Here is a 14,019-nt window from a genome sequence, read left to right as displayed (position 1 = left end):
CTACTTCTGCCTTCCATAGTAGGTTATGTCCAAATTTTTTTAACCAATAATTTTAATCTACAAAAGGATATAACTTTGTTAATCATAATTGGGGATGTACATAAATAAATAGTCCATTGTCTTATCTTTAGATATCTGTGAGAACTTCCGCGGATGTGATCGGGCACCTCTGTTAAGATTACAGTGTATATAGGCGCGCATTCATCATGCAAATGTTTAATTTCTAATTATTTTTATAAATATTTATGCTAGTATAACAATGCTTTTATTCTATACCTAGGTATGCTCTTATTTCAATCAAATTTTTTAGGTCGTCTAAATGGGATGGGACTGTCATTTCTATTATCAGTGGGGGAGGGGACATTGGACTGTAAATTACACTGGTACCTCAGTGTTTTATAACCTCGTTTGCTAAAAAAAACTTTGGGTACTTTCATTATATTCATATTAGCTAGTGCAAAACTAGTGTTAAAAATTTTTTTCAACCAATAATTTTAATCTACAGAAGGAGTAATTTGGTTTATCATCATCATAATTATATCAATTTATCCTCCTTTGTCTTATCCCTTAAGATCTTTGTAATATCATAAAATAATTAAGAAACATGAACAGACTTCAATTTGTCATACCCATAGTTTAGGTAAGATTAAAGACAATTAAGTTCTGTAATGTGATTGTTTGATCTTGGATAACAAATAATGAATTTCTAAGTACTTGTAAGCTAAATTTTATCATTCCTATTACACTTTACTGGTGGTATTATGTCGACAATAAACTATAGTCATAACAGGGATCTTAAGGGATAAGACATCCCTAGTGATGATCAACAAAATTATCCCTTTCAATGATCAATATCATTGGCTGAAATTTATCAATTAAGAAATTCCAAAATAGTACATGAGGATTTTGAACCAACAAATATTATAAAACGGTTTTAAACTTAGAGTGCCAATGTTTTTACAGTCCAATGTCCCCTACCTCCCCCCCCTAATGATGATCATATTAGTGTCAACCATGACCCACACAAAATGGCTTAAATCCTTACCAACCATGCCTAATATAATGTTTTTCTTACAGCTGTTCCTAAGATCTACTTTATCATTTTTTGTAGAATCCCTAATTCTGCAAAAACCCTATATCCACACCAAACAAACACATACAAACAAAAACACACACACACACACACATCTAAACACACACATACACACACACACACACACACACCCAAACACACGTCTAATCTAAGAAAATGATCATAAAGCATCGATGAGTACGGATAATGGACCTGGTAATTATTCATTTTAAGACACATACCTACATACAACATAGAATATATTAAGCCAGGGATCTAAAGGGATAAGACAATGGCTGATGACACACAAAGTTACCCCTTCTGTAGATTAAAATTAGTGGTTGAAACGTTAGAACACTAAACTTAATAAACCAACCAATCAAAATTCGATGAAAGTCCCCAAAGTTGTAAGGATAAGAAAACGTTATTGTAAAACTTTGGGGACTAGTGTAATAAACAACCCATTGTCTCCTCTCTCTGATACTAACACAACCCTCCTCAAGAAAAGTTAGGTTGTGTTAAGAATAGGGATGCGAATCCGTCGAATTTTTGGGCCGGATTCGGATTCCGGATTCCTTCGGAATCCGTCAAAAAAAGTGACGGATTCTTGCGGATTCCGGATTCTTATTTTTGACGGATTCCGGATTCGGATTCCGGATTCTAGCAGTATTTTAAAAGGCTTTTTAAAAAACAAATGAAGCATGAAAAGCTGTAAAATGAAAATAAATACCTACAAAAAAATGAGAGTGTGTATATTTTTATGTCACGTGATCACTGTACAGCCAATTAGAGGGTTTGTTGATGTTGAGTGGATTACACTTCATCACGTGATCGTTGGCTGTCCAATCTGAGGTCTTGGAATTGAATAGTTCATCACGTGATCGCTGGCGTGACAATGAGAACTCTGTGCTATTAGCTGGTATATCAACGTTGTTTATGTGGGAAGAAATGGGGGGGGGGGGAAGGTGGTGTGTTGGGGGGGGGGGGGGGTGATCTTTGCTTTCAAAAAGAGGGAGTTGTAAGAAAAAACTCAAGACGGTAATTTTAGCCTACCAATTTAGAATCCGGAATCCGCTATAAAAAACGGATTCCGGATTCGGATTCGGATTCCAAAATTGGCCGAAAATTGGGCGGATTCCGGATTCCGGATTCGGATTCCGGATTCGGATTCGCATCACTAGTTAAGAAGCAACTTCTTTCAGTTCTAAGAGCTTATAATATACCCAAAATATAGACCTTAATGAAAGCAATAAAGGTATCGCAAACGGAGACGGTATATACTGTAAAAATGATTTGCATTTATTGTTATGTTATTTGAATGATCAAAACTATAATATATACTAAGAAATATCTATTTTTAGTAAGAAAAAATTGCTTTATTGTAAGTTAACTTAAGGTGAAGCTTTATGACATAAATATGTACTCAGTACATCAATAAGGAATAGGATAATGAAAGATAAATTTACCTCCCTCCGATTAATAAGCTTAAATATTTTGCAATCTTGTAATATTTATTTATCACATCGTATTATAGACAGCTTTGCGGGGAAATTGAAATGAAAAAATAAAGATTAAAACCAATTTTGTAAGTCCCGCATGGTCAAAAACAGGGCTAACAAAACAGGTATTTTAATATTTTTTTTTAACATTCGTGGAAAATTTCTGTTATACGATGCTATACATGATTTTTCAGTATGGCTGAGAACCGGTTCTAATCCAGCGGATATTAATCGGTTTCGAACCATACTGTAAAAATTGTGATGTAAGTGAATTAAAGACCTCAGAAACGGCCTTACATTACATCATCCTCACTTCACTATGGCCCACACATCATAATAAAGATTCTCGTATTAAAGGTTTCAAAATTAAAGTTATATAAGTAATGATTTATTACCCATTTAATTTGTCTATCAATTGGAAAAGAGAGGATATTGGACTGTAAATTATACTGGTATCCAAAGTTTTTTAACCACATTATCTTATTCGTTGGCTAATAAAATTTCGTGTGTTTTAATTTAATTTTGATTGGTTAGTTCCTAACTAGAGATTCCAAATTTTCTAACAAATAATCTTTATCAACAGAAGGGGTAATTTTGTTTAACGCAATTGTGGATGTACATCAATTATCGTTCATTGTGTCTTCTCTTTTAAACCTGTGTATTTCAAAACCTTATTGTAAATAATTTAAATATTTAATGCTGTACATATTTTCAAGTACAGTTACGTCACTAGCGATTATATATGATTTATAGGCTTATATATAAATCCTAATTTTAATTCTTGATTGAAATATTAAAATAATTTTCCTCTTATTAACTTTATATAGAAGTACATAGATAGATAACATTTGAAGGGTAAAATATTTAAAGAAAAACTATTTTGATTTAACTTTTTAAGTAGTCACAAATTGTTTCATTGATAACTAATTTTGCTATTTTTTTACATTTTTATTAAAGTATTTAAAGCATAAAAACTCCAATAATAAATATATCCCCATATATTTCTTTATCGCACGCCATAGGGTTCACCTTGTACACAGATCAATTTTATTAGAAAAATTTATGTTTAAATTGTAATCGTATGAAAATGGAAAAAAATGTCTAAACTTTTCAACCAATAATTAATATACAGTAGGAGTAATTTTGTTTACTATCATTAGGGATATATTTCAATTTATCGTCCATTGTCTTATTCATTGAGATCCTTTAGTAAACAATGTAAAATAAGCATGGGATAAAGAAATAATAAACACACTTTTAGGTACTAGTAAACTTACATAGAACAACATTTCCTCAATAAAACTACCCCTTTCAAATATCTTGTATAACAAATTATCTTGCCATTACCCCTCCCTGTTATTGGTCGAGCCTGTAAAATGTGCTCAGTAAGAGCGTTTAATTTTGTTTTCTTATAATCGTGCACTTTAATTGTGCCAGTCACCCTCGAAATTTAATAGGACAGGATTAAATAATCTTAAAATTATTGATGAGAACAAAGTTTTATTTTAATAAGCAAGGCTTCCCTTAATCTAGAGTATTTGAGAGTAAGTATTTATTCAAATCCAGAATCATACTACGCAAAATTACCTATTTTGTAGATTAGGTACAATTAGTGTTTGAAACGTATGCCACCTAACTAAGCCAACTAAAGTCCTCAAAGTTGTTAAGCCAAAGAGTAAGAAAACGTTATTATAAAACTTTGGGGACTATTGTAATAAACAACGCAATGTCCCCTCCCCTTGGTTTTAAAAATCTTTCTATTGTCCGAATTTTTTTATCCTTTAAATTTTTTCTATGAATTCTTCAATCCTTGTTATCTTACTGGTGGTATATGTTTAAAAATATTTAATTGTCAATTGGCAGCCAGTCAAATATAGTATTTTAAAACATTTAATTTTTTGTACTCTTAAAGCTTTGTCTTGTATATCTTTGATTGGAATAAATCATAAGACTTAAAAATAAATTTTCGGGGATCTTAAGCAAGAGAATAAATGGATCTATATCCCCAAAATATTGTCATGATTGGTTGAAATGTTTGGATACTTCTAGTTTGGAAACAACCAATCATACTTAACTTCAATAAAGCCCCCAAAGTTTTTGAGCGAATAAATAAACCAACTTATTAAACAACTTTGGGTAGGTACATATGTAACTATAGTTCAATGATATGATAACCATATGAGAAGAATATGACATACATCAAGTTTAAGAATTGGATAATATTTCCTTAATCCAACACCAGGTAGGAAAGGGAAAATGAAACGTAAGTTTTTTTTAGAGTTTCATTAAGAACTTATTCAGGCCATATTTGTATGTTGGTGCTAATGGTCAAGTAGGCCTGCAAGCTGCCGTGCAAGAGGCGCGCAGTTGCACAGGATTAAACATTACATTCTCTCATTGGATAGCTTACAAACTTCAGGTACTATTATTAAAGCTGATTGCTAGTTCAGACTTGGTTCAAACTCAATCATAATATAAAAAGGGTTCTTTTTGTTTAGAGTTATTAGGGATCTATATTAATTTATCGAATATTGTCTTATCCCTTAAGATCCCTATACAACACAGGACACATGTATTGCACCCAGGTATATGTGGATAGGTATATAAACGATTAATAAATCTTTCTAAAAAAAAATATTATAACTAAGGAAGGGGGGGGGGGATTTTGGACTGTAAATTACAAACCAAACCAAAATATTATTACCACGATATCTTATTCGTTGGTTCAATAACTTTAAAAACTTGAATTTTAATTAGTTGGTTCAAAACTGTTGGCTACAAAAATTTTCAACCGTTAATATTAATCTAAGGGTAATTCTATTTATCATCATTGTGGATGTATATTCATTTATCGTCCAATGTCGTATCCCTACAGATCCCTGGAATATACCAGTGTTTGTAATATATGCATGTTATCTTTACTAACAAGTATGAAATCATCCACAGAGAAGAAATAAAAACTATATAATAATATAGTTAAGAAAGGTATATTGCATATTTTTACTTTAGAGTTTCCTCCTATTCTATCTACTAATATAAAATTAGAAAAAAAATTTAACGCCCATTATTCTGTCCCAAAATTTTGTGATCTTCAAAAGAAAAAGATACACAACACAAACACTTAAAAATGAAGAAATGTAGCTCATTGTTATTGTAGAGAAGCTACGCATGAAAAAATATTCGCAACGTGTGTGCAAATCTTTGCAAATCTTACAGAGATCGTGGGATTAGATTAAAATGGGAACGCCTTTCCACTTATGGGGTAATGATCAAGGCATTACGAATGGCTATGCTATATGATCAAGATACAAAACGATATTCTATAAATACATTCAAAATGAGAGGGGACAATAGTTCCCAAAGTTTAATAATAACGTTTTCTTATTCGCTGACTTAACAACTTTAGGGAGTTATAGTTAATTTTGATTGGCTGGCTCATTAAATTGAGTGTTCAAACGTATCAATCACTAATTTTAATTTACAGAAAGGATAATTTTGTGTATCATCATTACGGATGTGCATCAATTTATCGGCTACTGCCTTATCCCTTTAGATCCCTGAAATAAATCGTATACACGATTAAAAATATGTAAAATACAAAGAACGGCTAAAAAGCAACTGTCAGCAATTTTGGATTATTCTTTTATAATAACAAGCCTTAAAGTTATGGGAATCTATAAAGACGCCTATCTTGAATATCATCTGAGTAAATACTGCGTTATCTATTTATAAGAACACAAATCCATGTCTAAATAAACAATAAGAGGCAGAACCAAGAAGTAATATTGATATTTATTTTAATCTTGATATTTCACTTAATTGCCATGAAGAATAAATTGCCTTTAATGCTCTAAATAAATCTCTAAATTCGTATATTTGTATAATGCTCATAATTCAAATATTCAAAATCTATTAAAAGCAAGGAAGGGGTAAATATTTCATTGTCATTGCCGGGGATGTATATAAATTTATTGTTTAATGTCTTATCCCCTATGCTCCCTGTAGTTATGGTATTCTAAGTATGGCGCGAGGCTAGCCTCAAATCCAAGTCACATCATATAAAAACATAACAATTTAAATCTAAATAGTTGTCTCACCCCCCCCCCCCCCCATATCCGTCTACCCCTATTATCTTGCTTAACACAACAACACTTTCATCAGGAGATGTATGGAAATACATAAAGAGCCTAAAATCCAAAGGGATAAGACAATGGACGATAAATTGATAAACATTACCAATTATGGTTAAAAAAATTTGAACACTAACCTATCAAATTTCAATGAAAGATCCCAACGTTATTGAGCCAACAAATAAGATAACGTAAATATTAAACTTTGGGTACAAGTGTAATTTACAGTTCAATGTTCCCGGTCTCTCTACCTGCAAAAACCTGCAACTTTACCACAATTTAAAAAGTCCAAGGCAAAAAAAGCATAGCCTAACTCTTTATGCCTGTTTTTATATGACAGTGACATTCCCTTTAAAATAAATATTTAGGAGGGAGGGGGGAGAGGGATGGCGTAACTAAAATATGTACTAAAAGGGAAAGAAAAAAGGAGTAGAGGAATGTGAACACCCAAGTACACACTTGCTAAAGGACACACACACACACACAGGAAAAGGATGGAGTACATAAGTGTGATTATAATAACGGAAAGATAGTTCTTGGGGAATGCGAAACATAAACATAATGCCTCCCCCCCCCCCCCCCTCCTTACATCTCGTCTTAATATCCTATACAAGGACTGCACACAAAAAAAGATGTAAAAAAGGACTGTACTTGGGAGATTATAAGAAAAATGTCAAAAAAGGCTGTAATATATGTAGGTATATATTCTTAAAAAATATTAGCAAAAAAGACTGCACTGAAGAAGAATTTTGAGAATTTAAATAGAGAAAAGGACTGTTTTATAAACACAAAAAGAAGTGTACTACAAAGTTTCAGAAAATGGCTGTATTAGAAAGGTTAAGAAGGACTATACTGTACAAATATATGTAAAAGGACTGTACAATAAAGCTGTAAGAATCGTGTTATAACCCACGGGGTCCCCGATTATCAGCACTCTTTGGCGACATATAAACACATACAGTGCGCATACAGTTTAGTAAAAAAAAATATTTAATACAAAGTAGAACGATGTCTCTCCGTCTGAAGTTTAAGATATCGGTAACCGCTGAACCAATTGTCCTGTACTCTTAAGGAAATATAGGAACTGGTATTGAGGTGGATTTAAGCTATTTTCGTTGGGGGGCGGGACTTCCCATTACCTCTTGAGGAGAAGCACCTAGAGGCAAGGGGCGAATCCACTAGTTTTACATTAAAGTAAATAATAGAAATACACTATTTCTATTTTAAGTAGTTTTTGTTTTACAAATGACTTATAAAAAAAAAAGTGTTCAATTATTAACATAATTTGTTGATATTCTTAAAAACCCTAAGTATTACTATGAAGGAAGGGCATATAAAAAGGGGGATAAATGAAAATATAGGGGGAGGGGTGATGTGACACAAGGAAGATAAGGTCAAAGATTAGTATTAGAGATGGATATACGAAGGTTATACAAATGCTGTGTGTGGATGCATTACATAAGGAGTAGGTAAATTTACCAAAAGTTCTGCGCTATTTATCAGGGATCTAAAGGGATAAGACAATGGCCGATAAATTGATGTACATCCAAATTATGATACACATAATGTCCTTCTTCTGTAGAGTAAAATTATTGGTTGAAACGCTTGGACACTAAACTTAATTAATCGCCAATCGAAATTTATTGGAAGTCTCCAAGTTGCTAAGCCAACGAATAAGAAAAAAAACATTGAGTACTAAACAGCCAATTGTCCCCTCTCTCTCTGATTAATTTGAATGCTTATTAAAGTATAATTAGAATTTCAAAGGTTGATTTACTTATCACTTAAACCCCGCCGGGATGTGATGTTCACAATATAACATTGGGGGGTTTAAATGGGGGGTTGGTTCATACTACCAAACTTTATAAGGGATGGGGGCAGGGGGGGCATAGATGACACAAATCTATAGTGAGAACACACTCCCATATATATACAATATACACACATATATATTTATACCATATAAATACATTTACAAAGAAAGGTTAAAAGGAAACTTCAAGTTTTCTCTTTATGTGCTTATTTAAGATTAAACATCAGCTGATATCATAATCTCACTTGACAAGGAGCCAGCTTTCAATCAGCCATACGGCCGTTTTTTTATTCAAAGTTTTGTGGACCATTAGAATTAGAAAAGACGATCTAAAGCTACAGGATTCTTAATCTATCTTAATTCTATTAACCCATCAAACATAACTAAAGTTAGGAGCATATCTTGAAGATAAGAAAAGGGGGTTTATATATATTATGGAATATGAAGAAGAGAGACATATATGAATATGAATTAACATATTTAAAAGGCTGGAATGTTACCTTACCATAAGTTAATAAGGAATAATTAAGGTGTATTTGTACCTAAATTATTACACCTTATTAAACATGTTATGGATAAGGGCAGAGATCAATATTATTTAAAACAATTTTAAACAAAAATTTTGCAAGAAAAAACAACTCAATACTTAAACTATTAGGTATGCCATTCTCTGTAACGTTTAAGTCACCAAATATTCTGGGTCATAAAGGATAATACAATGGACGATGTACGTCCCCAGTGATCTTCAACCAAATCTACAGATTAAAATTAGTAATCGAAAGTTTTGATACTAAACTTAATGAACCAACTTATCAAAATTTAAAAAGAAAGCTTAATTTTCATACAAATGAATAATAAAATGTGTATATAAAACTTTGAGTACTAGTTGTAATTAACAGCCAAATGTCTCCTCCCTCCTTAAATATTTTAAACTAAGTTTTATGTCATATATTAACACCTAATAAATTGGTTTACTGTTATTTAAGCAACATGAAAAAAATGCATCATCAGGTGATCTAAATTCAGCTATATTTTAATAAAGGTTGCTGTAATAAAAGTCTAATGTCAATTATGGCCAAAATAAATTAAAATGTAATAAGGTTGTATATCAACTAGTAAGCAATATTTAAATATCTAAAACAATGTTTAAAGATAGCCCGGTGTATTGTAATACATATATTTATTTCTTCATTCATTTATTTACATACATAGTATACTAAATAAAGTGTGCATATTTGTCAGCAAAAAAATTCAGTAGCCATATTTTTCTTTTCAGTGAAAAAGCTTTATATGTTAGTATTAAACAGGGATCTAAATGGATAAGACAATAGCCGATAAATAGTTTACATCCCAAATGATGATGCATAAAATAACCCCTTTTGTAGATTAATTAACCAACCAATCAAAATTCGCTAAAGTCCCCAAATTTGATGAGCCAACGAATCAGAAAGCGTTATTATAAAACCCTCCCTCCCTTATGTATTCACTGCAACTTTGTGCCCTAGCTGAACAATTTTGGTAATTTTATAAGACATCTAATATACTATATGTTGGTTGTTCAATAGAATTAGATGTAGAACTCCTTAGACCGATACTAATACATTCTGGCAGACCATGCATACCATGTCAACTAGCATGGCAAACAATTTTTAAAAAGTTTCATTAGACTGGTAAATTTATTGAATATTTACATAACATGTTATTTTTCACTTAAGCTCATGATTAGAAACTTTAACTTTACTTTAAAAACTATAAACTATCTAAATAAAAAAATACCTATCCACGACATTTTTTTTTATAAATTGAACCATGCTAACAAAAGAAAAAGTGTAAAAAAGTGGACGGGCTAATATATATGCAGTAAACCTTCAGTTTAATTCAAGATAACAACAAATTGAATAGCTGAAAAAATTAACTTCACTGCATCAAAAAAAAATAATCTTTTTTTAAAAATAAAAGTATTTAATTTCAAACATACCTATTTTTTACGTTTTATAAAATATATATAATTAAAAATGTATAAATATATAATTTGATGTCATGCTTCATATTAAATTATAATTTAGTTTTCAATCATTTTACCAGAAGAATTTAAAATGCCATCTTATTTTATAATTCACTAAAAAACCGATATCTAATTATTTATATATCCAAGTGTTTTAATAGTTATTTCTTTCATCGTATTATAAACGGCTTTCCGCGGATATAGAATGTACAAATATAAGATTAAAACAAGTTTTTTTAGCCCCGCGGTGCCGAAGGCACGGGCTTAAAAACTAGTTTTAATCTTATGATTGTACATTTTTATATTCGTAGAAAGCTGGATATAATACGATGCTAGACATAGTTTTTTCGTATGGATGAGAACCGGTTCCTATCCACCGGATTCGAATGAATACGAGAAAAACTTTTCTTGTACAAAACCCCGTATGTTTTGAGAAGGGGCGTTATTGTAAAAAAAGGGTTCAATTGACAAAATTAAAAAATTGCCTTAAAATTGTTTTCACATTTAAGATACATATATGTATATATATAAAGGGGCGTTTTCTCGTTATGCCTGAAAATTAATATTCACCCTTTTTTTCTATCATCACTATAGGGCTTATTTCGCAAATGAAATACATATTAAGGAGAGGAAAAAGGTTTTTGTAAGTTGATCAACAATTTTTGACAAATTCTTAAAATTAATTACTGAATATTGTAAATATTAAAATAAATAGCAATTTAAATCCTTCCATCAAAAAAAAAATTTCAATTTTTATCAATATAACAGATCTTTGATCCGTCTTACTTGTTTGAAAAGCCATGCAAATTACTACAACATATTATTTTCTGAATATTAAATGAAACAAGGCAGTTTTATTTTTTATAGGCATTACTATTACAATTCAAAGCTATCAATCAAGGTAAGTCACTTAATGATTAAAGAACATTTCTTTTTTTTCATAAATGAAAAACAGTTTGCAATAAATGATCAAAAAATGAACCTTTCTAAAAACTTAATCATTAAGCGCCAAATACAAAAATTCTTTATTAATCTACCCTATTTTATAATATTGAATCTACAGGGTGGGGACATAGAGTTAAAGCTGAGAACTCATTAATAAGTACCATTTTTTATGCTCCATAACATTTATCGAGTTGAAAAAATTGGATTGTTTTACATCTCTCGAAACAAATTGCAATTTGATTTTTTTCATGTAGGAGCACATATTAAATACATTTGAACATGAATTTGAAAGTATCTAATTAATATTTTTTTAGGGTTTAAATTATGTTACTTATTTTTGTAATACTCGTTTTCAATTAATATAGCAGGCAAAAATAGGGAGGGAATGAGAACTGGGAGAAAAAACTGTTTCGCCCCTAGATATAGCACTTTTCAACATATTGAAAAATAAAGTACCTATGCAACTTATAAAACAAATATGATTTGATTTTTAAAAATATCTCTCTATCAAAAGAAACATATTATAGTATAAATGACAAACAGAAATTCTGAAATAACCAATAGTGCCAATAAGCTAATCAATCAATCAAGTTTTTGTGGCAAGAAAAATGTTTGAGATAACCAGTAAAAGTACGGGACAGTTTTCACAATTAAATAGGAAAAACACCGTGAAAAAATCCTCTAAGAAATTTAGTGTTCCAATTTTTTAACCAAATTTTAGATGCTTTTTAGTTACAATAGCAGTTAAGTATTTTTCAAATTTCGCAGAACTTTTTGAAGAAAACATTAGTAATATGTTTTGATAATATTAAAAACAAAGAAAATCTTTTTTAAAATCTTTTAAGTAAACTGATTCTTTTCTTTAAATTTCTTTTAAAAACTAATTGGCTGTATTTTGGGAAACCTTTCCAAAAACGTGTAGGTGGACATTGGACAAGATGCTTAGGGAAAAAAAGGGGTTAACAAAATACTGGAACATCAAATGACAAGGAATGATTTTCGGCTAAACAACCCTTGTCTGATTTATTTTGGAAAACCCCAGCAGTGAAAGCTTATGGCAAAAGTAATACTCTAATGAAAGACTTTAAATCCTTCATAAAACTTTTCATTTTGTCACTTTTTTCAAGAATCCTTATCTTATCCCCGTGTAAATTTTAAAATTTTGATATGATAATTTTCGTTCACGACACTTTCCTTATGAAAATATTTTATCAAGGTGAAATAAAATTTAGAGGTAGGGAAAGATCAAAGTACAAATTCAGTATCTTATAAAAAAGGGAAATTTGTTAAAAAATAACAATCAAAGTTCCTTTAACATTAAATTTTTCATCAATTTAATAATCTAATAAAATTAAGTAGTAAGGTTATTGTCTGAAGCTAAAGATCTTGGAAATTGGGGTGTAACATGCAGGGACGCTTTATAAAAGACTAGGGGTGGTTTTAAGCTGTTTTCCTGACCTCCTCTGCCCTCCTCTTAAAGTTAGGGTCGAAGCAACTAGTGTATAAAATATAAATAAACCAAAGGTTTATGTAATCAATCAAAAATGTGTCCTTTGAATCTTGGTACAGATTCTACGATATGCATAATACAAATATACTCTATTTCAGTTTATAGAGCCGGCTTCGGGAATAAAGGGTTAAGCAGACAACCTTAATACTTAATTTTCATTAATCCCATAAAAATTACAAAATATAAGCTTCCTTCTGCCAAACAAAAATGATTAGGTATTATTGAGACAAAATGTGGTGTATCAACATCATTTTGAATAATTTAAACTGCAGTTTACAACATAGTAAACATTAAAAGATTTTTATAATATATATTTCTATCCTAAAGCCCTGATATAAAATCTATAAATAGTACAGCATTTTACAGGCTTTAATTCATTGAAAATAAAAAATTTAAGCCAAAAGGTATAATAGTTATCATAGTTTAACAAGGACAGTTATTTGCTTTAGTAGAGCAGCGTTCACGGACTTACAGACATGCATAGGTTATAGAGGAAAGGTACTACTATCAAGGAATCGACCCACATACCGACAAATTACGACTAAAAAGCATGAATATAAAGCTGTTATACCTACCTTACATAATACAAATAAAACATAATATAAATGATAAATACCGCCACCTTTAAATAATCTTACTGAACTTGATAAAGACTAAACCTTCACCATACAAACATGCATATAGAGTGAACTATAATACATATTAACAATTTATATAAATAAATAGATTACTTTGATACATTGAAAGTATCAAAGATATTCTGTTATTAAAAGCTTTAGTACCATAATAATATCAACTAGCTACGTATTAATTTCACTAAAAAATGTTCTTTAATACTCATAAAGTTTGTCGAAAAATGTGATAAAACTTGTTCTGGCATTTTAATACATTTTTGATGATTGTATGATATAATTATGGCACCATCAGAGCTATTATAACTACTAGAATAATAAATAATATAAATGATACTTACAAAACTAAGACTATCATTGTTCTGTTGGTGCAGAATCATGCATGCGGGTGAGGTACAGGGTAGGTGTTCAGG

The 14,019-nt window shown here is 30.6% G+C and overlaps 1 protein-coding gene across 7 annotated transcripts in view; it reads right to left on the bottom strand.

Annotated features, from left to right (window-relative positions):
• The window catches only part of zip (myosin heavy chain 10), a 206,062-nt gene that overhangs the window by 142,609 nt on the left and 49,434 nt on the right, over positions 1–14,019 (bottom strand). For all 7 annotated transcript variants that reach the window (XM_080170331.1, XM_080170330.1, XM_080170327.1 and 4 more), the window contains exon 8: positions 13,948–13,968. In XM_080170331.1, the coding sequence (XP_080026457.1) occupies positions 13,948–13,968 (21 nt within the window). The remainder of the gene's footprint in view (positions 1–13,947; positions 13,969–14,019) is intronic.

Source organism: Acartia tonsa, chromosome 8 (genome assembly GCF_053477335.1).
Source record: "Acartia tonsa isolate MP-2025a chromosome 8, ASM5347733v1, whole genome shotgun sequence".
In the NCBI taxonomy this organism is placed as follows: domain Eukaryota; kingdom Metazoa; phylum Arthropoda; class Copepoda; order Calanoida; family Acartiidae; genus Acartia; species Acartia tonsa.
The sequence above is the reverse complement of the archived record's forward strand: the minus strand, read 5'-3'. Positions and strand labels throughout refer to the sequence as shown.